Source organism: Oncorhynchus masou, chromosome 27 (assembly GCF_036934945.1).
Source record: "Oncorhynchus masou masou isolate Uvic2021 chromosome 27, UVic_Omas_1.1, whole genome shotgun sequence".
NCBI classification, from domain to species: domain Eukaryota; kingdom Metazoa; phylum Chordata; class Actinopteri; order Salmoniformes; family Salmonidae; genus Oncorhynchus; species Oncorhynchus masou.
In genome coordinates this window covers 36484462-36509748 of record NC_088238.1, presented here as the reverse complement: position 1 = coordinate 36509748, position 25287 = coordinate 36484462, and the positions used below count along the sequence as shown (strand labels likewise).

The window sequence follows — 25287 nt, the reverse complement described above, 5'->3', positions numbered from 1 at the left end:
TCTTTGGGGATGATATATAATATATATTATAAACTGCGTGGTTCAAGCCCAGAATGCTGATTGGCTGACAGCAATGGTATATCAGACTGTATACCACAGAAATGACAAAACATTTGTTATTGCTCTAATTACGTTGGTAACCAGTTTATAAAAGCAATAATGCACATCTGCAGTTTGATACTGTATATGGCCAATATACCACGACTAAGGGCTGTGTCCAGGCACTCCATGTTGCATCGTGCTTAAGAACAGCCCTTAGCGTGGTCTATTATCCATATACCACACCCCCTTGGGCCTTATTGCTTAAGTGTATATATATATATATATATATATATATATATATATATATATATATATATATATATATATATATATACACCATTTAGCAGACACTTTTTTCCAAAGTGCTTAAAGTGGGCTTAATCTGTGCTTAAACATTACATTTTATTAATGATTGGAGACAGGCGCAGGAATTCATAATACTCCACCCAAAATATACAACATGAAAAGGCACGGGGACAAAGCCCAAAACAAACACGTATACAAAAACACAGGGAAGTAACCCAAACAAAAGAAGTTAAACCTCCTAATATATACCTGCAAGACACTACACGGGGCGAGACCCGTAATAACAAGTGCACAATACACGCTGCACGAAAGCCGAAATAACAACCCACAGGTACTCACAGACGAACGGACATGGGAACAATAACCGACAAGACAATGGTGAACAGTACCGGGGAAATCCGTGATATGAGCAAGCAGCATGTGAGTGAAGACCCTGAGTCATTTTATGCTTCACATGAAAGCAACATTTAAGTTAGTCTGTAACCTGCAGTAATTCTGTTTTTTTCATTTAATTATTGTTCAGGTTCGGCATTCCATAACTCTAAGGTTAATATCTTTGAGGTTCTACTGTATCTGACTAGTACCTTAGTAACTATGTGCACAAGTGGGAGGGATGGGAATTATTGAGTTGTGTGCCCACTTGTTTGCGGTCGGGTCTATGTTGGTTTGTGTGTGTGTGTGTGTGCCCCTAAAATGGGTTTCTTACCAGAGCTTCCCCTTCTTGTCCTGTAGTGCCATTCATTGGTGGTGTGACTTCCACCTCAACATTTGTGCTGTTTGGAAGATTTTTATCTGCAATAAAAGAGAAAACATGGAGAGCAATTAATGTAATTGTGGTATACAGTGGGGAGAACAAGTATTTGATACACTGCCGAGTTTGCAGGTTTTCCAACTTACAACGCATGTAGAGGTCTGTAATTTTTATCATAGGTACACTTCAACTGTGAGAGACGGAATCGGAAACAAAAATCCAGAAAATCACATTGTATGATTTTTAAGAAATTAATTTGCATTTTATTGCATCACAGACCTGTTAGTTCTTCTTTAAGAAGCCCTCCGGTTCTCCACTCATTACCTGTATTGACTGCACCTGTTTGAACTCGTTACCTGTATAAGAGACACCTGTCCACACACTCCATCAAACAGACTCCAACCCCTCCACAATGGCCAAGACTAGAGAGCTGTGTAAGGACATTAGGGTTCAATTGTAGACCTGCACAAGTCTGGGATGGGCTACAGGAAAATAGGCAAGCAGCTTGGTAAAAAGGCAACAACAGTTGGCGCAAATATTAGATAATGGAAGAAGTTCAAGATGATGGTCAATCACCCTCGGTCCGGGCTCCATGCAAGATCTCATCTCTTGGGGCATCAATGATCGTGAGGGATCAGCCCAGAACTACATGGCAGGACCTGGTCAATGACCTGAAGAGAGCTGGGACCACAGTCTCAAAGAAAACCATTAGTAACACACTACGCCGTCCTGGATTAAAATCCTGCAGCGCAGGCAAGGTCCCCCTGCTCAAGCCAGCGCATGTCGAGGCCCGTCTGAAGTTTGCCGATGGCCATCTTGAGGATCCAGAGGAGGAATGGGAGAAGGTCATGTGGTCTGATGAGACAAAAATAGAGCTTTTTGGTCTAAACTCCACTCGCCATGTTTGGAGGAAGAAGAAGGATGAGTACAACCCCAAGAACACCATCCCAGGACGACTGCACCGTATTGAGGGGAGGATGGATGGGGCCAGGCCATGTATCATGCGATCTTGGCCAACAACCTCCTTCCCTCAGTAAGAGTATTGAAGATGGGTCCTGGCTGGGTCTTCCAACATGACAATGACCCGAAACACACAGCCAGGGCAACTGAGGAGTGTCTCCGTAAGAAGCATCTCAAGGTCCTGGAGTGGCCTAGCCAGTCTCCAGACCTGAACCCAATTGAAAATCTTTGAAGGGAGCTGAAAGTCTGTATTGCCCAGCGACAGCCCCGAAACCTGAAGGATCTGGAGAAGGTCTGTATGGAGGAGTGGGCCAAAATCCCTGCTGCAGTGTGTGCAAACCTGGTCAAGAACTACAGGAAACGTATGATCTCTGTAATTGCAAACAAAGGTTTCTGGACCAAATATTAAGTTCTGCTTTTCTGATGCAACAAATGCTTATGTCATGCAATAAAATGCAAATGATTACTGAAAAGTCATACAATGTGATTTTCTGGATTTAAAAAAAAGATTCCGTCTCTCACAGTTGAAGTGTAACTATGATAAAAATTACAGACCTCTCCATGCTTTTTAAGTTGGAAACACTGCTGATTTTGCAGGTTATCAAATACTTGTTCACCCCACTGTAGATGGGTTGCAAATTCACTCACAATATTGTAATGAAGATTCTCTTTAGACACTGCGCCCTCTGAATGTTCTACTCAATTAATTCTGAATTGGCGCTGATGAAGAATTAGTCTAAAGTGCATTATTGTGTCTTGGAAACATGATGACATTTCAAATGGAGACATACAGTGCCTTGCGAAAGTATTCGGCCCCCTTGAACTTTGCAACCTTTTGCCACATTTCAGGCTTCAAACATAAAGATATAAAACTGTATTTTTTTGTGAAGAATCAACAACAAGTGGGACACAATCATGAAGTGGAACGACATTCATTGGATATTTGAAACTTTTTTAACAAATCAAAAACTGAAAAATTGGGCGTGCAAAATTATCAGCCCCTTTACTTTCAGTGCAGCAAACTCTCTCCAGAAGTTCAGCGAGGATCTCTGAATGATCCAATGTTGACCTAAATGACTAATGATGATAAATACAATCCATCTGTGTGTAATCAAGTCTCCGTATAAATGCACCTGCACTGTGATAGTCTCAGAGGTCCGTTAAAAGCGCAGAGAGCATCATGAAGAACAAGGAACACACCAGGCAGGTCCGAGATACTGTTGTGAAGAAGTTTAAAGCCGGATTTGGATACAAAAAGATTTCCCAAGCTTTAAACATCCCAAGGAGCACTGTGCAAGCGATAATATTGAAATGTATCAGACCACTGCAAATCTACCAAGACCTGGCCGTCCCTCTAAACTTTCAGCTCATACAAGGAGAAGACTGATCAGAGAAACAGCCAAGAGGCCCATGATCACTCTGGATGAACTGCAGAGATCTACAGCTGAGGTGGGAGACTCTGTCCATAGGACAACAATCAGTCGTATATTGCACAAATCTGGCCTTTATGGAAGAGTGGCAAGAAGAAAGCCATTTCTTAAAGATATCCATAAAAAGTGTCGTTTAAAGTTTGCCACACGCCACCTGGGAGACACACCAAACATGTGGAAGAAGGTGCTCTGGTCAGATGAAACCAAAATTGAACTTTTTGGCAACATTCCAAAACGTTATGTTTGGTGTAAAAGCAACACAGCTCATCACCCTGTCCACACCATCCCCACTGTCAAACATGGTGGTGGCAGCATCATGGTTTGGGACAGCTTTTCTTCAGCAGGGACAGGGAAGATGGTTAAAAGTGATGGGAAGATGGATGGAGCCAAATACAGGACCATTCTGGAAGAAAACCTGATGGAGTCTGCAAAAGACCTGAGACTGGGACGGAGATTTGTCTTCCAACAAGACAATGATCCAAAACATAAAGCAAAATCTACAATGGAATGGTTCAAAAATAAACATATCCAGGTGTTAGAATGGCCAAGTCAAAGTCCAGACCTGAATCCAATCGAGAATCTGCATAAAGAACTGAAAACTGCTGTTCACAAATGCTCTCCATCCAACCTCACTGAGCTCGAGCTGTTTTGCTAGGAGGAATGGGAAAGAATTCTCTCGATGTGCAAAACTGAGAGACATACCCCAAGCGATTTACAGCTGTAATCGCAGCAAAAGGTGGCGCTACAAAGTATTAACTTAAGGGGGCTGAATAATTTTGCACGCCCAATTTTTCAGTTTTTGATTTGTTAAAAAAGTTTGAAATATCCAATAAATGTTGTTCAACTTCATGCTTGTGTCCCACTTGTTGTTGATTCTTCACAAAAAAATACAGTTTTATATCTTCATGTTTGAAGCATGAAATGTGGCAAAAGGTCGCAAAGTTCAAGGGGGCCGAATACTTTCGCAAGGCACTGTATTTAATAGAAAACCTTTTGTCATCATTGTGATGCAGTATAAACATGCAGCAAAACTCAGCACCACATTTTTACTAGCTATAGTTTTCATCGCTAACGTAAACTCACCCCCTTCCGTACAAATGTGAGCAACCGCAACATTCAAACGAGGCTACAAAGAACTAATGGGACTGTAGCGACTGTGTAAACTTCAAAATCGGGGGTGTGAACTAGGTTTCTATTCAAGCGTTGATCGACATGGTAATGGCTCTATAGTATTGGAGAAAAGTTGAAAAAAACGGACCCTCTGTCATAACGTACAGCATGCATAAAGCAACTATTTATGTCTTACAATCTCTCTCCACCAGGTGTGGCACTTCTCTCATCCTTTAAAAACAGGAAATTGACAGTGACGGGGGTAAGGGGGATACCGTGTCATTTTTTGGGTTGTCATTCTCAGAGCCGCTGTTTACTTCTAAGATCACTTTAGCACCGCCCTAAAAACCCAATTCAAATTCGACACAAACCTTCAAATATGTATATAATGACACATTATATGAACTCTTTATAGTGTTTTATTTACATTTTAGAGGTGATAAGGTGATAAGTTGGACAGATCAAGTGAAAAAAAGCAATTTTCCACCCGACCTCTCCTTCTCACTATCACGCATTAGTTTAGTTTCCCCACCCGCCATTTTTAAAAAGACCCGACGGGGCTCATTGCCTGCTTGAATTATGCAGAAACAGGCAGTGTTTAGGTCATGTAATTGATTCTGTTGGAAAGGGGAGAAATTGTGCTTTACCATGGTATTGACATTACAGTTGATCTGGAAGTATTACGTTTTTGGGGCGCAAAAATAAGGGCAATTGTATGGACCAAGGCGATGTACGAGTTTACGTTAGCTATTTGTAAAGAACTTTGCTAGCTAATGGCAACCTTGCCATATGTCTAAAGTACATTTTACGACACCATAGTGATGGCAAAGTTGTTTTCTACTAATTATTTGCCTACTTTAGACACGTCATCGTATTTCCAGGCCACTAAAGTGTAATTTAGACGAAACGGTCACTAACCAATGTTGACAATGACTGGCTAACACTCGACTTCGAGCATGACTATTGCTGAGGCGCCTGTAGAACTTTAATAACAATGGCATGACCAAGTGATGGAGATGCAAGCCATGAATACAGATAGGAAAAAAAGCCAATTCAGTGTAGCAAGTTAGTCAAATACAGAGTAATATTCGTAAAACTACACTGTAAAATGCTGCTATGATTAATCAAGAGATTCATTCATTAAGAAATAACTAGCTATAATTGCAAATCCATCAATCAAACTATCTACGGTATCCGATGATGAAAATAACCATTGTACACACTACTTTACGCAAACAACTTTTCTCCCCCTCACAAAGTGTTGCCATGAAAGAAAGATAAAAAAACAAAAAAAAAACAATAGTCAGCTCTGTAGAGCTTCTGTAGGTCTACATGATATTTTCAGGACAAGGATTGAGGAACACTGCATTAGGACATCCAACCTTCATGTCTTTCACAGTCATTCCTTACAGCTTCAAACAGTGGCTGCATATATTGTTTTTGGCTTTTCAGAGCACAATATGTCCCCATAAGCATTGTTAGCAGCATCAAAAATGCTAAGCAATGAGATGCTGGACCTAGGGTGTCTGTGAGTGTGTGTTCCTGTAGTGCAGCAACCCCTATGTTGTAAGAGGGCTACCTTTTGTCGAACTTCATTTAGGGCCCTATTCATTGAAGGCCAGATTTACTTACACTAATTCATTAAAATACAAAATGCCGAAAGCTATAAAATCGGATGACTATAACAAAATTGACATTGGAATTGGTTTAATCCAAGTGTGGTTGTGACATAGCAGGATATTGCCAGGGAGGTAAAATGATCTGATACTCCTATTATCTAACAAATAACTTCCCTGGCCATTTTGGAAGGGATCCTATACACTATTAACTAAACCATAGAACATATTCAAATTAATGATACATTTGATATGTCAATTTGATATACTAGTCGCATATTACATTCTGAGTAAATAAGACATTACACTACGCATTTGTATATTAATTACATTTGACATTTTTTGGGACTACAGTACAAACTTGTTTAACCAGCAACATGGACTTCTAATCTTAAATTGAGACTTGGCATGAATTTGGGTTCTGTTAATATGTTAATGTAGCACTGTTAGCCTAATTTTGTCTCAGTAATAAATATCCATGTCCCTCTTTGATTTTGTCTGTATGGGAACATTATACACATGAAAGATCTTTCTATGGCCCCTCTGAGTATCTTTTGGACCATTGCGTCAGAGCTCTTTGAAGTGAAAACACACAGGAATTGCACTTGGCAGTGGCTCAATTGAACAAAACATTGCTCTAAGACAACAGTCACAATTGATTTGGCACTTCTAAATGCCATGCTTGCTTGGCTTTAGAACTGACGCCTCATTAACCCAAAAGATAGCAAAGGTGGTTTAGTCAATCCTCCCAATTTCAGGACTTTGTCAGTCAACATGTTCCTAATAACTACACCAATATTTTAGATTTTCTGCATCAATGTGGGCTTTAAAAAATATATTTTGACCCCAGCCAAAAAACATCAAATTCCACTTTTAGTAATTTGATAAATAGCCAGGACCTTACTTTGAATCCAGGTTTCTTTTGAGGCATAATTCCAGGTTATAAATATCATTGTGGACCTGCATCAGTGATTTGGACCACATACAGATCCCCTACCAAGATAGTAATTGGGGAGCTCTAAGATTCTAACTTTTCTATACAGATGTGCTATCTTAATTTAATCACTCTGCTGTTGTAGAGAATTTTCATGTGCAGCAGGAAATGCAAATTCTAGTGTATTCAAGGTTTAAAAAGGCTTCTAAAGTTAGTTAATTCCACTTTAAAATGTAAGACTTGATTTATCCTAACACAAATGTACAGTGGTTGCTCAACTAAAAGTTTTGCGATTATGCTGCGGGACTTAGATGTAATTTGTGTTTTAGTACTGTATCCTGTGTCACTACTTCATTGCTCCAGACCAGCACAAGGGGGAGTTAGAGCACTGATTAAGCTTTTGAGTCCCAAGGTGCTACGGTCTCTGACAATGAATGGGCAACATAAACCAAATAGAAACTGATAATTCTGCACGACTTTCATTTAACTGAATGATGAGTATGAAGGAGATAATTGAATTTAGAACAATACTCTAAGAATTGCGATTCCTCTGTCCTGTACGCGCACACCTGGAAAAATACACTTATTATTTTATTTCTACTCGTCAGTATTACTTACAAAAACTGTTGTTACACTAAGGTTTTTATTCTAAGAGAAACTTAGACTACAATTAGGGTGTGGAAATGTTAGGATTATTTTGCTCTTACTTTATTGCTGTAGGCTACTCCCGACCAGTTACCTTGTACAGCGCCTGAGTGGTGCAGCGGTCTAAGACACTGCATTGCAGTGCAAACTGTGTTGCTACAGATGCTGGTTCAATATCTGTGCAGGTTGTGACCTATGAGGTGACGGTAGGTTTTTGGTTTCTCTCCCTCTAAAAACAGAAATAAATAATTCTGAATAACAAACTGGCTTTATTTATAAATGTTTAACAATGTCTCACCCCATGTTCAATAATGGCCTTTTACACGCTCACTTTAGGTTATTTGAAAATGAAATAATCTCTAAAATATCATTAGTTTTTAAACAGGTCATAGAAAGTTGGTTGCAATTTCCATTTAATCCACCAGAAAAGACAGAACAAATAATACAACAAATATTGTGGTTAAACTCAAATATAATTAGTATATTTGAGTTTAACCACAATATTAGTTGTATTATTTGTTCTGTAAAAAAACGTTTATAAATTAGAACCTTTAACAAGTGGAAGGAAGAAAGTATTATTATTAACCCTGTTTTCCACAAGCACAGCAGGCTGTGAATTCTGCAAATAACGTTTCTAGGATGGGCTATTAGCAGCACAATATATATTGATCATGGTTCCTGAGTGGCACAGTGGTCTACGGCACTGCAACTCCATGCAAGAGGCATCACTACAGTCCCTGGTTCAAATCCAGGCTGTATCACATCTGACTGTGATTGGGAGTACCATAGGGTGCCTGGGTCCTGAGTGGCACAGTGGTCTACGACACTGCAACTCCGTGCAAGAGGCATCACTACAGTCCCTGGTTCAAATCCAGGCTGTATCACATCTAACTGTGATTGGGAGTACCATAGGGTGCCGCACAATTCTTATGAATTCATTTAGAATTATATAAAAGCCCCTTAGATGTTCTCACAGATCAGATTTGACCTAACGGAAAATTTTGTGCAAGGTAGTTGATAAGCATTAAAAACTTTGTGGATGGCGCCTCCTGAGATTCGCAGCAGTCTAAGACACTGCATCGCAGTGCAAACTGCGTTGCTACAGATTCTAGTTCGAGTCCCATGCCGGCCATGACCGGGAGACCAATGAGGTGACACACAATTGGCCCAGCATTGTCCGAGTTAGGGAAGGGTTTGGCCCGACCGGGATGTCCTTGTCCCATCGTGCTGTAGGGACTCCTGTGGCGGGCCAGGCGCATGCACGCTGACACGGTCACCAGGTGTATGGTGTTTCCTCGAACACAAAATGTTTTTTTTGTCGATGGGTATAATTTGTATGTATAAAATATATAATAGTAATATTTAAAGTTACTAAATTGGGTCAATTTATATATATTTATTTAAATTTGCATCGGCAAGATGCCGGCAAAGTCGGCTGAATTCCGGTAGATGGAAGCAGCCCGATGTACTTGGGCCGATTCTGGGCGGTCATTCATTTTTATTTTTATTCCGAGTCCGACACCTGATGCCGGGCCGATTCAATCAGTTCCGGCCCCCCGGAAGAGGGCCAATTCCTCATTGTTAGCTGGGTCACATCACAAAATATTTTTTTCAATGACATACTGTAGGCCTACCGTAGGCGACATGAGTCTCACTAGTGTTGAGTAATGTGCTGTTTAAAGTGGTGTAGGTCTTATTTATTTAAAAAGCATATTGAAGTTAGAAGCTATAGGACTTGAAGCAATAGACTACCCACATATGGTCAACTATTTCAGCACCGTTTCACGCTGCTCTGGGACAAGCATGGGGACTGGTCTTGATAAATCAATGAGATGTCTATTTTCACTGAATCGCTGTTTGGGTATGGGTTAGACTACAATTAGGGTGTGGAAATGTTATGCTCTTAGTACTGTAGCCTACTCTCGACTGTCACATTGAACAGTGCCATATATTCCGTTCCATCCTCACGGAAATCCTGAGGGTTTTGTTTTTTGTTTTTCTTGGAATAGAAACACCATAATATTAATCAAATTAATTAAGCAACATTTCTTAAAATCAATCCCATATACTATGTTCTTACAAAAAAGCTTTTAAATTCTCTAGTACAGCCAGTTTTGAAGGTTATCCAAATGCTTCTCAAAGATGCCATCTGGTGGTCAAACTTGCACTAACTAGCATTAATGGTAACAATGGCTGACAATTAAATAACGTGCCATAGAATTCTGCGGCAGCTTGCAAGCTGTGCTGAAGTATGACGCAACTTTTAAAGGAAGAACAACTGTATCAACCCCTACAAAAATATCCATTAATTTTAATTCACATAATAATTCACATTTCCTGTTGCTGCTGGATTATTTTCTTAATGTGAGAAACTGGTCAAATGAAGACAACATATCTGTATCAAGTAGCCCATGACTGTGTACAAAAATGTATATTTGTGCATATGCGAACAAAACAATGGCAATGGTATTTGCGTTTCTCAAAAGCTAGTGAGCTGTTTTAGAAAATGCAGGAGAGCAGGCAAAACCTCAAGGTGGTAGCAATCCAGCATCAGGGGTTATGCGAGTAGGGTGTAGGAATGTTAGATTAGTCTGTTAATTTAATATAAATTAAACTGAAGTTGGTGGTTACTACTGGTTACAGACACAGAGCATGGCAAAATGTTCACCATGTTTTTTGTTTTCGTCAGAGCCTGGAGTTGGCATATTGAGATTGGATGTATCAAGTTACAACTGGCACTCCTTCGACAGAGTGATAATCACTAGATGGACATGCTAGTAAGGACAGGCATTATGACTGTTTGGAACTTCTGTACTTTGTAACATGGCCAAATAGTGATGATCTCTGCCTGTGTGGTTATTGGAGATGATTGAATAGCTTCGACCTGCATTTCATCAGATAGTAGATTTTTCCGAACCTGTTATACAATAACAAATATCTAACAATTACATGGTTTCAAAACAATATGGAGCATTGAATGGATTTATTTAAATGTTTAGCCAACTGCCAAACATAAAAATATTTGAAGAGATCACTCTTCAACTTGTTTGTGTTTCTGATATCATTCACTTGTGTTAACACATGGGACTACACTAGACCCCCCCCCCCCCCAGAGTAGAGACCACTCACCTGACCGGCTGGCTACTCCATTAGCCTTCTCGCTGTCCTCTACTTGGCATTTCTTTTTGGCAATCTTATGAAGGATGGATGCCTTTTCTCTGAATTGTCCTGCAACATAACCATCAGGGAGTTAACTACAGTAGGGGACATAAGCCCTGTGTCACCTTCACAGGTCCATTGCCTGGACTCAGGGCTACTCTGCCTTTCTCATGGTTCCAGACTTATCTAAGTTCAAAGGAACACAGAAGCAAGTTTTCATATCACTATTCAAATTACAGTTTGAAGTCAATGTCATATAATGCACTAATGACCCAGCAATGTCCTAGATGCATGCCAGTGGGAGAGAACACTTTATGAAGCATAATCGGTCACACCCAATCTATGGCCAGGTCTACTAAGCCTTTACGCTAGTTGAACCTACATTTGTACACTTTTATTTTCTCGAGGCATAGCATTTAGTCTAAAAGATAGAACAAAACAGTTACATACAATTTAAGAGACTGATTAAGATATTGCACTTGATAATATCCTTTTCAGAAAAAAACTTTTGTTACTAATCTTTCATGGACAGACTATGTAACATATGGTATCGTAATGTCTGTCAAAAGACTGTGGGATGCAACAATAAACGAGCAACAGTTGTTCCAGTGGGATGGTTTTTCGTCACTGATTAGTTGTACAAATGACGATTTAGCATGTGTGAGCTTCTTTAAAAATTTTACCCATAGACTTTAGAGAAACTTGAAGAGCGAGGGTGGTGGAGCTATCGCCCTTCTTCCGCTCCTCGTTCTAGTATCTTTTCTCATACAGCTCCCCTCAGAATTTATTTGAGTAGCTGCCGCAAGATATTCTTTCGGGGTTGCCGACTGCCAACTTTGCACCAGGCAAATTCTTAATAAATGTGTCTTGATGAGGTCCATTAGTAACCTTTTCTTGTCACCGTATTCACATACAACGTACCAAAATATTGTAATACAAAAGACAGTAATGGCATGAACAGAATGCAAAAATAATGAAATTCAACATAGAGGTCAAAATTTCCTTACTTTACTACTCTAAATAATGAGGATGTAGATCAGACCATATTGGACAATTTAATAAAGATGGTAACCAACATTATCTGTTTTAAATTGGTGGCTAGCTTACACTACCGGTCAAAAGTTTTATAACACCTACTCATTCAAGAGTTTTTCTAGATTTTTTAAAACTATTTTCTACATTGTAGAATAATAGTGAAGACATCAAAACTAAGAAATAACAAATATGGAATCATGTAGTAACCAAGAAATTGTTAAACAAATCAAAATATATTTTATATTTGAGATTCTTCAAATCGCCACCCTTTGCCTTGATGACAACTTTGCACACTCTTGGCAGTCTCTCAACCAGCTTAATGAGGTAGTCACCTGGAATGCATTTCAATTAACAGGTGTGCCTTGTTAATTTGTGCAATTTCTTTCCTTTTTAATGCTTTTGAGCCAATCAGTTGTGTTGTGACAAGGTATGGGGGTATACATAAGTCCATATTATGGCAAGAACAGCTCAAATAAGCAAAGATAAATCCTTTCTAGGACACATGTTCCGCTAGTGGAACCCCTCGACAACATTCCGCTGAAAAGGCAGCTCGCAAAATTCAAAAATATTTTTTAGAAATATGTAACTTACACACATGAACAAGTCCAATACAGCAAATGAAAGATTAACAAGATGTTTATCTACCCATCGTGTCCGATTAAAAAAAAAAAGCTTTACAGCCAAAACACAACATATGATTATGTTAGATCACCGCCAAGTCCAAAAAACACACAGCCATTTTCCCAGCCAAAGGAGTCACAAAAAATAGAAATAGAGAGAAAATTAATCACTAACCTTTGATTATCTTCATCAGATGACACTCATAGGACATCATGTTACACAATACATGTATGTTTTGTTCAATAATGTGCATATTTATATCCAAAAATCTGTTTACATTGGCGCCATGTTCAGAAATGCCTCCAAAATATCTGGAGAAATTGCAGAGAGCCACATCAAATAACAGAAATACTCATCATAAACTTTGATGAAAGATACATGTTTTACATACAATTAAAGATACACTTGTTCTTAATGCAACCACTGTCAGATTTCAAAAAACTTTACGGAAAACAATTCCATGCAATAATCTGAAACGGCGCTCGGATAGAAACAAAATTTCTCCGCCATGTTGGAGTCAACAGAAATACGAAATTACATTATAAATACCTTTGATGATCTTCATCAGAATGCACTCCCAGAAATCCTAGTTTTGTTCGATAATGTCCATTATTTATGTCCAAGTAGCTACTTTTGTTAGCACATTTAGTACACATATCCAAACGCTCGTGCAGGTCCATGCGAACGTCGGACAAAAACTTCACAAAGTTATATTACAGGTCGAAATAAACTTGTCAAACTAAGTTTAGAATCAATCTTTAGGATGTTATCATACATATTCAATAACATTCCAACCGGAGAATTCTTTTGTGTCTATAGAAGTAATGGAATGCAAGTCGATATCATGTGGAATGCGCGTGACCAGGATCTGGCTCTCTGCCAGACCACTGACTCATTCCCCTCTCATCCGGCCCCACATGAGAGTAGAAGCTTCATTCAAGGTTCGACAGACTGTTGACATCCAGTGGAAGCTGTAGGAAGTGCAAACATATCCATATCCCACTGGGATTTCAATAGGTTATGAGTTGAAAATCGACCAACCTCAGATATCCCACTTCCTGGTTGGATTTTTCTCAGGATTTTGCCTGCCTTATGAGTTCTGTTATACTCAGAGACATCATTCAAACAGTTTGAAACTTCAGAGTGTTTTCTATCCAATAGTAATAATATGCATATATTAGCATCTGGGACAGAGTAGGAGACAGTTCACTCTGGGCACGCTATTCATCCAATGTGAAAATGCTGCCTCCTATCCCTAAAAAGATAAATGACAGTCCATCAGTACTTTAATAAAGACATTAACATTTCTTCAAGTGCAGTCGCAAAAACCATCAAGAGCTATGATGAAACTGGCTGTCATGAGGACCGCCACAGGAATGGAAGACCCAGAGTTACCTCTGCTGCAGAGGATAAGTTAATTTGAGTTACTAGCCTCAGAAATAGCAGCCAAATAAAAGCTTCACAGAGTTCAAGTAACAGACACATCTCAACATCAACTTTTCAGAGGAGACTGTGAATCAGGCCTTCATGGTCTAATTGTTGCAAATAAACCACCACTAAAGGACACCAATAAGAAGAGACTTGCTTGGGTCAAGAAACATGACCAATAGACATTAGACGGGTGGAAATTTGTCCTTTGGTCTGATGAGTCCAAATTGGATATTTTTGATTCCAACCGCCATGTCTTTGTGAGACGTGGTGTGGGTGAACGGATGATCTCTGCATGTGTATTTTCCACCGTAAAGCATGGGGGAGGAGGTGTTATGGTGTGGGGGTGCTTTGCTGTCTGTGATTTATGTAGAATTCAAGGAACACTTAACCAGCATGGCTACCACAGCATTCTGTAGGCAACACGACATCCCATCTTGTTTGGGCTTAGAGGGACTAATTAATTTGTTTTTCAACAGGACAATGACCCAACACACCTCCAGGCTGTGTAAGGGCTATTTTGCCAGGAAGGAGAGTGATGGAGTGCTGCATCAGATGACCTGGCCTCCACAATCACCCAACCTCAACCCAATTTAGATGGTTTAGTATGAGTCGGACCGCAGAGTGAAGGAAAAGCAGCCAACAAGTGCTCAGCATACTTGGGAACTCCTTCAAGACTGTTGGAAAAGCATGAAGCTGGTGAAGCTGGTTGACAAAATGCCAAGAGTGTGCAAAGCTGTCATCAAGGTAAAGGGTGGCTATTTAATGAATCTCAAATATAAAATATACACTACCTTTCAAAAGTTTTGGGTCACATAGAAATGTACTTGTTTTTGTCCAAATGCATTTTTTTGTCCATCAAAATAACATCAAATTAATCGGAAATACAGTGTAGACATTGCTAATGTTGTAAATGACTACTGGAGCTGGAAAAGGCAGATTTTTTAATGGAAAATCTACATAGAAGTACAGAGGCCCATTATCAGCAAACATCACTCCTGTGTTCCAACGGCACGTTGTGTTAGCTAATCCAAGTTTATAATTTTAAAAGGTTAATTGATCATTAGAAAACCCTTTTGCAATTATATTAGCACAGCTGAAAACTGTGTTCTGGTTAAAGGAGCAAAACAACTGTCCTTCCTTAGACTAGTTGAGTATATGGAGCATCAGCATTTGTGGGTTCGATTACAGGCTCAAAATGGCTAGAAACAAAGACCTTTCTTCTGAAACTCGTCAGTCTATTCTTGTTCTGAGAAATGAAGGCTATTCAATGCTAGAAATTGCCAAGAAACTGAAAATCTCGTACAATGTTTTGTACTACTCCCTTCACAGAACAGAGCAAACTGGCTCTAAGAAGAATAGAAAGAGGAGTGAGAGGCCCCGGTGCACAACTGAGCAAGAGGACAAGTACATTAGTGTCTTGTTTGAGAAACAGACACCTCACAAGTCCTCAACTGGCAGCTTCATTAAATAGTACCCGCAAAACACCAGTCTCAACGTCAACAGTGAAGATGCGACTCCAGGATGCTGGCCTTCTAAGCAGAGTTGCAAAGAAAAAGCCATATCTCAGGCCAATAATATAAAAGAGTAAGATGGGCAAAAGAATACAGACACTGGACAAAGGAAGATTGGAAAAAAGTGTTATGGACAGACGGATCGAAGTTTGAGGTGTTCGGATCATAAATTAGAACATTCGTAAGACACAGAAAAAATGAAAAGATGCGGGAGGAGTGCTTGACGCCATCTGTCAAGCATGGTGAAGGCAATGCGATGGTCTGGGGTGCTTTGGTGGTGATAAAGTGGGAAATTTGTACAGGGTAAAAGGTATCTTGAAGAAGGAATGCTATCACTCCATTTTGAGACATCATGCCATACCCTGTTGACGGTGTTTAATTGGAGCCTATTTCCCCCTACAACAGGACAATTGTCAGGACCCGGTTACGAACCTGGGTCTCCGGAGTGAGAAACAGTCACTTAACCAACTGAGCCACGAATAGTCAGCAGAACCCAGAAGATGAGGCAGACACAGCAGTACTTAAGACGGTGTATTTAATAAAGTAAAAAGGAGAAGTCCTTAAATACAAAAATTGGCAAATCCAAAAGGTGGTAGGAATAGCACAAAAAAGCCTCAAGAGACACTCAAAAACAAAAACAGAATTCCACAAGAGCATCCACCGGAATCGACAGGAAAACACAGAACACTAGGGCTGGGTGCTGACATACAAACACAGAGCCCAGAACTGAGGGAAACTAAGGGTTTAAATACAATCAGGGGAAACGAGGTACAGGTGCAAATAATAATGGGGAACAAGGGAAAAAACATAAGGTCAAAAAGCACAATGGGGGCATCTAGTGACCAAAACCCGGAACAACCCTGGCCAAATCCTGACAACAATTTACCCAAAGCACAGCTCCAAACTATCCAATAACTATTTAGGGAAGAAGCAGTCAGCTGGTATTCTGTTTATAATGGAGTGGCCAGCACAGTTACCGGATCCCAACCCTATTGAACTGTTGTGGGAGCAGCTTGACCGTATGGTAGGTAAGAAGTGCCCATCAAGCCAATCCAACTTGTGGGAGGTGCTTCAGGGAGCATGGGGTTAAATCTCTTCAGATTACCTCAACAAATTGACAACTAGAATGCCAAAGGTCTGCAAGGCTGTAACTGCTGCAAATTGAGGATTATTTGACGAAAGCAAAGTTTGAAGGACACAATGATAATTTCAATAAAAAAATCATTATTTATAACCTTGTCAACATCTTGACTATATTTCCTATTTTCATGTATGTTTTCATGGAAAACAAGGACATTTCTAAGTGACGCCAAACTTTTGAATTGGTAGTGTATTTCGATTTATTTCATACTACATGATTCCATATATATTTCATAGTTTTGATGTATTCACTAGAAAATAGTACAAATAAAGGAAACTCTTGAATGAGTAGGTGTTCTAAAACTTTTGACCGCTAGTGTATGTAAGCAGCAATGGTTGTCAAAATTGATAAAAGGTCAACAATACAGTTCTGATAAATGTAAGATACTCAACGCTTTTAGAATTGTCAAAATCCATCAAATAATGTCTGAATATCACCTTGATGTGTTTAAACCCTGTCTAAAGGTCGGCTTTGAAATAGATGCATATCAAAAACCACATGTTCCATTGTTGCCATTTTGAATGGACTGCCATGTGTGTTGATAACGTACTTTTTGGCGCAATAATACATTCACAGTGAAAATGTGCTTTGCACAAGCAACAGTTTGAATGTCCATGGCTTTTCTTTAGAGATAACTTACCTATGCAAGATACACCCTCTTGATATTCATAATGGTGCTCGCACAGGAAAATTAAACTTCAACATTTCCACATCTAATCACCTATGCTTAGTCTAATACAGTGACAAAAAAATACCAAAATGTATTTAGTCCAATCAATGTAAACTAAATATGATGTGGCTGTCCATGCTACTGATTTCTGTGTGTGTGCATGTAAGTGCATGCATGTCGAAAAAACATGTTGACTCACCCTACTTGTAGAATAACGTCAATTCCATCCTCCTCTTTCATGTTGCCTAAAACGGTCTATAATTCTGTCATACATTACATGCTTTTAGGTTTTGTTGTCCTAGGCTACCTGGCTAAGATTCTTGATCGGTAGCTTAACTTCCTTTCATGGGCAATGATGCGCCAGGCCAGCTAGTTAACATTAGCATACTACATCTAGCTACATGTTGAACTTCCATCTTCTCAGGCTACAGGCACAATGAATGAATGTATGGTTGGATCAGAACCGCCACTATAATCATTGGTCAGTATGGAGAATTACGTAAAACCACAAGTCAATATCCTTATCTCCATTGTGAGAGAAAAATTATGTATTTACCTGATTGATTTGATATTAATGGTTAACAATTAATACATAACAAAAAGTAAGACATTTCAGTTCTACTAATGATGTCTTTTTATGGTCTCCACTCTAGGTCCCTGAAGCTAATCTGGGTGTATGGTCAAGAATGGGTTTTACTAGAGATAGCTTAGGTTTAGAATGATCCCTCATTGTCTCATAATCATCCTGGCATCTGAGAAACTAAGCCAGGGTGGGGTTAAGACAATACCACCCGTGCAGATAACGACAAGATGAACCCAGAGTGGCTTATGTTGCTCCATTCTGCTTCGGAGGGGTGGAACCAGCCATGACTAAGCATTCTTGGTGTCAGCTATATAAAGAACTCTGCATTTCTGTGAAGGTCAGACTGCTCAGCCCAACAGTCAAGAGTGTTGGGTTGACTAGTCTCATTATTGCAATAATTAATCAATATTAAATAAATATAATTGTTTGAAGAAATGCCAAAGTCTCTCAGTATGAATTTCCACGACACCATCCATGGCTAATTTAGAAAAGGGCTGATTTCAGCTAGCTAGCCACCAGAGGACAACAACACAATGAAATGGAACAATTAAAAAAAAATTCTGTCAATGACGTTTGGCTATTGATGTGATGTGATTGGTTTGAAGTCAAATTCAAACTGGCTTCCCTTTACACATTTTTTTTTGGTGCTCAAAGACCAGTCACAGCTTAGTTCACTCAGTTTAGATCAACGCTGTTTGGCTATAAAATTCATACGAGCACCTAAAACTTAATTTTGTCCTGCACATCAATAAAGCTGTGGTATATTAGCAGATGTAAAAGCTGAGTTTGCTGGAAATCCCCATTATTGCATGAGAATAAATGTATGCTTAACCCGAAAATGTGGTCAGACGCGCAGTATGGATGGTGTGACGCAATTGTGGAGCCTCCAGAGGCCAAATTGAGCTCCGTACCGCATCGCCATGCACCTCTCAAATGTGGTAACAATACGGAAGGCTCCGTATAGCTCTGCATTGACATGATTGGTTGACGGAAGGTAAGGGCGGGAGACCCTGTATAAACACAAACTCACTTCCTTGAAAACTTCCTTCAGAACAGCTCTGGCAGTAGTGCAGGCAGTGGTCCTGTGTGGCTCAGTCGATAGAGTGTGTTTTTTGCAAGCCAAGTGTTGTGGGTTCGATTCCTGCTGGGGCAACCCATACGTAAAATGTATGCACATGTGACTATAGTGCGCTTTGTATAAAAGTGTCTGCAAAATGGCATATACAGCGCAATCGGAAAGTATTCAAACCCCTTGACTGTTTCCACATTTTGTTACATTGCAGCCTTACTCTAAAATTTGTTAAGTCGTTTTTTCCCTGATCAATCTAAAACACAATAACCTGATAATGACAAACCATTTTGCAAATGTATAAAAAAAAATGAAATCACATTTACTTAAGTATTCAGACCCTTTACTCAGTAATATGTTCAAGCAGATTTTCATCAAGGATCTCTCTGTACTTTGCTCCATTCAGCTTTCCCACGATCCTGACTAATCTCCCAGTCCCTGCTGCTGAAAAACATCCCACAGCCATGATGCTTCACCGTAGGGATGGTGACAGGTTTCTTCCAGACATGACGCTTGGCATTCAGGCCAAAGAGTTCAAGCTTGGTATCATCAGACCAGAGAATCTTGTTTCTCATGGTCTGAGGGTCTGAGAGTCCTTAAGGTAACTTTTGGCAAACTCCAAGTGGGCTGTCATGTGCCTTTTACTGAGGCGTGGCTTCTGTCTAGCCACTCTACCATAAAGGCCTGATTGGTGGAGTGCTGCAGAGATGGTTGTCCTTCTGGAAGGTTCACCCATCTCCACAGATGAACTCTGGAGATCTGTCAGAGTGACCATCGGGTTCTTGGTCACCTCCCTGACCAAGGACATTCTCCCCCGGTTGCTCAGTTTGGCCGGTTGGCCAGCTCTAGGAAGAGTCTTGGTGGTTCCAAATTTCTTCCATTTAAGAATGATAGAGGCCACTGTGGTCTTGGCGACCTTCAATGCTGCAGAAATGTATTGGTACCCTTTCCCAGATCTCTGCCTTGACACAATCCTGTTTTGGAGCTCTACAGACAACTCCTTTGACCTCATGGCTTGGTTTTTGCTCTGACATGCACTGTCAACTTTAGGACCTCAAATAGACAGGTGTGTGCCTTTTCAAATCATGTCCAATCAATTGAATTTACCACAGGTGGACTCAAATCAAGTTGTAGAAACATCTCTAGGATGATCAATGGAAACAGGATGCACCTGAGCTCAATTTCGAGTCTCATAGCAAAGGGTCTGAATGTAAATAAGGTACTTCTATTTTTCACTTTTAATATATTTGCAAACATATCTAAAAACCTGTTTTTGCTTTGTCATTAAAGGGTATTGTGTGTAGGGGTCAGACCTACATCACACGTGTTACTGAAGTGGTCGTGAATGCATATATGGGCATGCTGCATGAAAGTCAGTGCACGCATGTTGGTCATACTTTCAATCAGGCTAGTGCATTTCAATCAACATGAAAGCTTCCAAGGTCGGCTAATTTGTCAGGACTGCTGTGGTGAGTCATCGAGCTGTATCTTGTCACCATGTGTGACCTTCCAGCAAAATCATTAACTGTTCAACAGCAATCCAGTGCCACAGAGCTCTCCACCCTCTCTCTTTCCGCTGTCTGTAGCAATCAACACCCTTGCTCGGCACACACACTCGTTAATACATTCTGACACAATGATATGGATCACACACCCTCCACGTCTGCTGCTTCTAGCCTGACTCACCATTGGAGGACAGCCCTTTCCCAGTTATCATTATTACATTATCTCTCTTTGGCTACTTGGTTTTCTGACAGTGATGCCTGTTATGCAATTCCTGGGTGGATGAGTCACCCCACTTTGCCAAAATCAGTGGCGTAAATCTTACTTGCATACTCGGTTTCGTTCTCATTGCAGATTGTGGGGATTCCGAGAGTGTGCGGAGGCATGGCCGATTTTGTGTCTCCAAGATGAAAGAGAGAAAGGACTGATGTGATGTTCCAATGTTTTTTGGGGGAGTCTGTGTGTGTTCTTGCGTATGTTCTTGCAGGCATGTTTGTGTATATATGTTAACGTGGAAAAGAGTCAGATACCCCTACTAATCTTCTATGGTCAATGACAAGGCCCTAGGGCTGAATGTAACCCCAAACCATGACAGTACATATCCACTCACAAGCAGATTTGTAGTTGGAAAATAACTTAGCACGGCCCTTCTGCCTGCTAAATAACAGTCATATTTTGAACCATTAGGCAAAACCCTTTAGAAGATCTAAAAAGAGTGGGTGAAAAATCTCACACAAACTTTTCAATAACTGTATGGTTGACACTACACCTATTAACTTCAGCTTGACACATTTTTTTAAACTATTAGACAAACAAAACACAATTATACACGTTAACAAATGCTATCAATCACGAAACATTAAAACAAACAAGAGTTAAATACCTCTGAGCATGAAGAACAAGAAAATATAATGTAGGATGTCCAAACATGTAGATGTCCAAGCATTGGAAAATGATTTGCACTTATGTCAGTGAAATCTCGTAGAGAGAGGTAATCAAACAAGCAAAAGCATACATAACAATCACAAAATAATGAAGCATAAGTCAAAGTAATCAAAATGGAGAGAAAAATAAAACAGATGGGAAAAGTGACTCAAAGAATCTATTGAAAAAGCTTACCTTCCTCGGTCATTGTTTGATAATATTTTAGTTTTCCATAAGTCACAAGTTCTACAACATTACAGTAAAAGACAAGGGTAAGGCAATTATGACAGACATGGAAAAGGTCAAGAAATTCTGAAAGTTTATCATCGTACACACAATACACAAGGACAGTAAATTCTCTCACACACCAAGACATCACTGTATAAGTGCAAAACCAAGCAGCAAGGACTACGAAAAAACGATTGAATCCTTACAACTACTTTGAATGAGTAACATTTTCGTATCTGAGATACATATGCAGTAGCTACATGTTCAATCTAATCAGTGGTTGCAGAGATCTCAATATAAACTGAGTATACAAAACATTAGGAATGCCTTCTCTTTCCATGACATGAACTGACCAGATGAATTCGGGTGAAAATTATGATTTATTGATTTCACTTGTTAAATCCACTTCAAATCAGTGTAGTATATGAAGAGGAGGAGACGGGTTAAAGGAGGATTTTTAAGCCTTGAGCCAATTCAAATAGATTGTGTATGTGTGTTGTTCATAGGATGAATGGGCAAGAAAAAATATATAAAGTGCGGAGTATTGTAGTAGGTGCCAGGCGCACCAGTTTCAATTTGTCAAGAACTGAACGCTGCTGGGGTTTTCAATATTAGGAAGGTGTTCCTAATGTTTGGTATAGTTAATGTAAATAGAGGCTCTAAAAGGCGTATAGCACCTCAAGAAATTATAGACATATTAATTTTGAAAGACAAATGTATGTATGTATGTATGTGTATATATGTATACAGTATGTACAAGTGAAGTCAGAAGTTTACACACACTTAGGTTGGAGTGTTTAAAACTCGTATTTCAACCACTCCACGAATTCCTTGTTAACAAACTATAGTTCTGGCAAGTTGGATAGGACATCTATACTTTGTGCATGACACAAGTCATTTTTCCAACATTTACATTTACATTTAAGTCATTTAGCAGACGCTCTTATCCAGAGCGACTTACAAATTGGTGAATTCACCAACTGAGATGAGACACTACAAAGTTGATAATTATAACAATTGAAATGCTAATCCTTTGCACATGAACGCTCACTCATTCGGGAATAATTGCAATCAATATATATATTTACGATCAATGTGTCGTCTGGATCTCTGTTGAAAAGTTTGTTTCTGTTGGAAGAGTTTGTCCGCTCTCTCTCTCTGTAGTGGTTAGGATGGATAGTTCAGAGTGACATTCATTCATGCCGTTATAGAATAGATGTTTCGGCGGTTGTCGGTCTTCGCGTTCAATGATACCGAATTCCTAGCTGCAGACTAGTAATTACTATCAAAGACTTGTTCTTATTCTGTCGGTATCGATAGTCTAAGAGTTTAACCATGTGGTATGGTTAAAAGATTCAGCCGTCTACTCAAACCTTAGGTTTATGGTCTCTACTCAAACCTTGGCCCTCTCGTGGTAAGCTGGTCTGCAACCTTTAGCCATCTCGTAATTGAGGTAAACTCGGTCTCCTCTCAAACCTTGGCCCTCTAGGTAAGCTGGCCTGTTGATAGAAAACCCGGGTGGGGGTTTTATTCGGAAGAGCAGAAAAGGGCCTGTCCCAGGACGGCAGACCATAACTGTGCTCTTGGGCGGTCCTCTGATTTAGTTAAACTCCAAAGGGAATTGGAGTTTCCTTCATTAAATAGTCCAAAATCACATTACACAATTTCACAAACAGTATCATCCTCACTCATTCATCTTATACAACAATTAGATGTTATCCTCATAACTGAGGCTATTGTATAAACAGCGTTATGGTAATGTGGCCGTATTGTCTCCCATGAGTTTCACAAAATTGTACCAAATGGACCAGTTCGTAGCTGGATTTTTCACCGATCTTTTATACCTTCTCCAGAACATAAATGTTGTTCAGTTCTCCAGTTCTGTGAGGTGGAAGAAATTCCTTTGTTCTCTCTATGAAACTCACTCTCTCTCTATACTGTGGCCATGACGAGATTATTTCCTCCAGGAATTTACGACCTCTCTGACCACAGCAGCCTGGTTGGAGGAGACAGAGAGAGATGGTGCCGTGGTAGGGGGATGGTGCTCGCGGTGTTGCAGTGTCCAAAGAGGGCAACGTCATGACACTAGCATGGTCCAAGCACACCAAGACAGTCGTGAAGAGGGCACGACAAAACCTATTCCCCCTCACGAGATTGAAAATATTTGGCCTCAAAAAGTTCTACAGCTGCACCATCAATTAACTGGTTGCATCACTGACTGGTAATGGCAACTGCTCGGCCTCCGACCGCAAGGCACTACAGAGGGTAGTGCGTACAGCCCAGTACATCACTGGGGCCAAGCGTCTTGCTATCCAGGACCTCTATACCAGGCGGTGTCAGAGGAATGCTCTAAAATTTGTCAAAGACTCCAGCCACCCTAGTCATAGACTCTTCTCTCTGCTACCGCACGGCAAGCGGTACTGGAGAGCCAAGTCTAGGTCCAAGAGGCTTCTAAACAGCTTCTACCCCCAAGCCATAAGACTCCTGAACACCTAATCAAATGGTTATCTAGACTATTTGCATAGTACCCCCTCTCCAACAATTGTTTACAGACAGGTTGTGTGTGTGTGTACGCAGCAAAGATCAGTTCTCTTTTCTGTAGTGATGAGAACTGTGGCGGCAGCGTAGCCTAGTGATTAGAGTGTTGGACTAGTAACCGGAAGGTTGCAAGTTCAATCCCCCGAGCTGGCAAGGTCTGTCATTCTACCCCTGAACAGGCAGTTAACCCACTGTTCCTAGGCTGTCATTGAAAATAAGAATTTGTTCTTAATTGACTTGCCTCGTAAAATAAATAAAACTGAAAAGGGCATTTGCTTTTTTGAGATCAATCTCGCAAAATGTTTTGATTCTTATGTATATAGAGAAGAGACACTCTTTTTGACGAATTAGCCAGGATTTAAAAGCTGCAAACACTGCTCAACTGGAAAATCCAGTGTTGAGGACACTGCAATAAATAGAATCTGACACATCAGGATGATTTGTCTGGAAAACCGTGCTTCTTTCCCTTACTGAAATTATTCTATCTCGCCCAGCCCTCTGAATGAATGAGTCAGCTGTCTAAACTTATCTGTAACACGTGTAACTATGAGAAACCAAAATCTAATTTATTTAGTTTTATTTTGGAATGCATATTCAAATGTTCAGGATGAACCTTTACTAGAAAGGTTCCTATCTAACTGATGCTGAGTGGATGAGATGGACACATCCAAATCAAGAGTTGTATTTTTTTATCTGTGTTTAAACGTGTTTTGAGAGGCTTCAATAATTTGAAAAGGTTCCGTGGAAACGAGACCTGTTGAGTCCATTAGTCCTATTTCCAGGAAGTGGAGAGGTGCAGGTGATGGAGTTGTGAAAACAAAGCAGGAGCTGGGTATATTAATGCTGGGAAAAGGGAGCTCAGTGTTAAGTTCAAGTTGATAACCTCCCTAATGGTGTTGTCATCAACTGTTGCCACTTATGGAGAAATATACCTTATTAACAAATCACTACCAAGTTTGTTCGCCCTTTGTTACAGGACATAATAACTTTTAGCTGTTTATCAAATGGCTTTTTGTCCTTGTGGCATGACCTCTGCTGCAGTTGTCTTTTGCGTCATGAAAATTAGTCTGTTACTGGAGC

The 25287-nt window shown here is 40.0% G+C and overlaps 1 protein-coding gene across 4 annotated transcripts in view; it reads right to left on the bottom strand.

Annotated features, from left to right (window-relative positions):
• The window catches only part of LOC135516076 (sodium/potassium/calcium exchanger 2-like), a 181240-nt gene that overhangs the window by 16991 nt on the left and 138962 nt on the right, over nt 1-25287 (bottom strand). For 3 of the 4 annotated variants that reach the window (XM_064940083.1, XM_064940084.1, XM_064940086.1), the window contains 2 exons: nt 10924-11022; nt 1055-1140 (listed from right to left, as the gene is read on the bottom strand). In XM_064940083.1, coding sequence (XP_064796155.1) covers nt 1055-1140; nt 10924-11022 — 185 coding nt within the window. The remainder of the gene's footprint in view (nt 1-1054; nt 1141-10923; nt 11023-25287) is intronic. The other variant, XM_064940087.1, reaches the window with a different exon arrangement.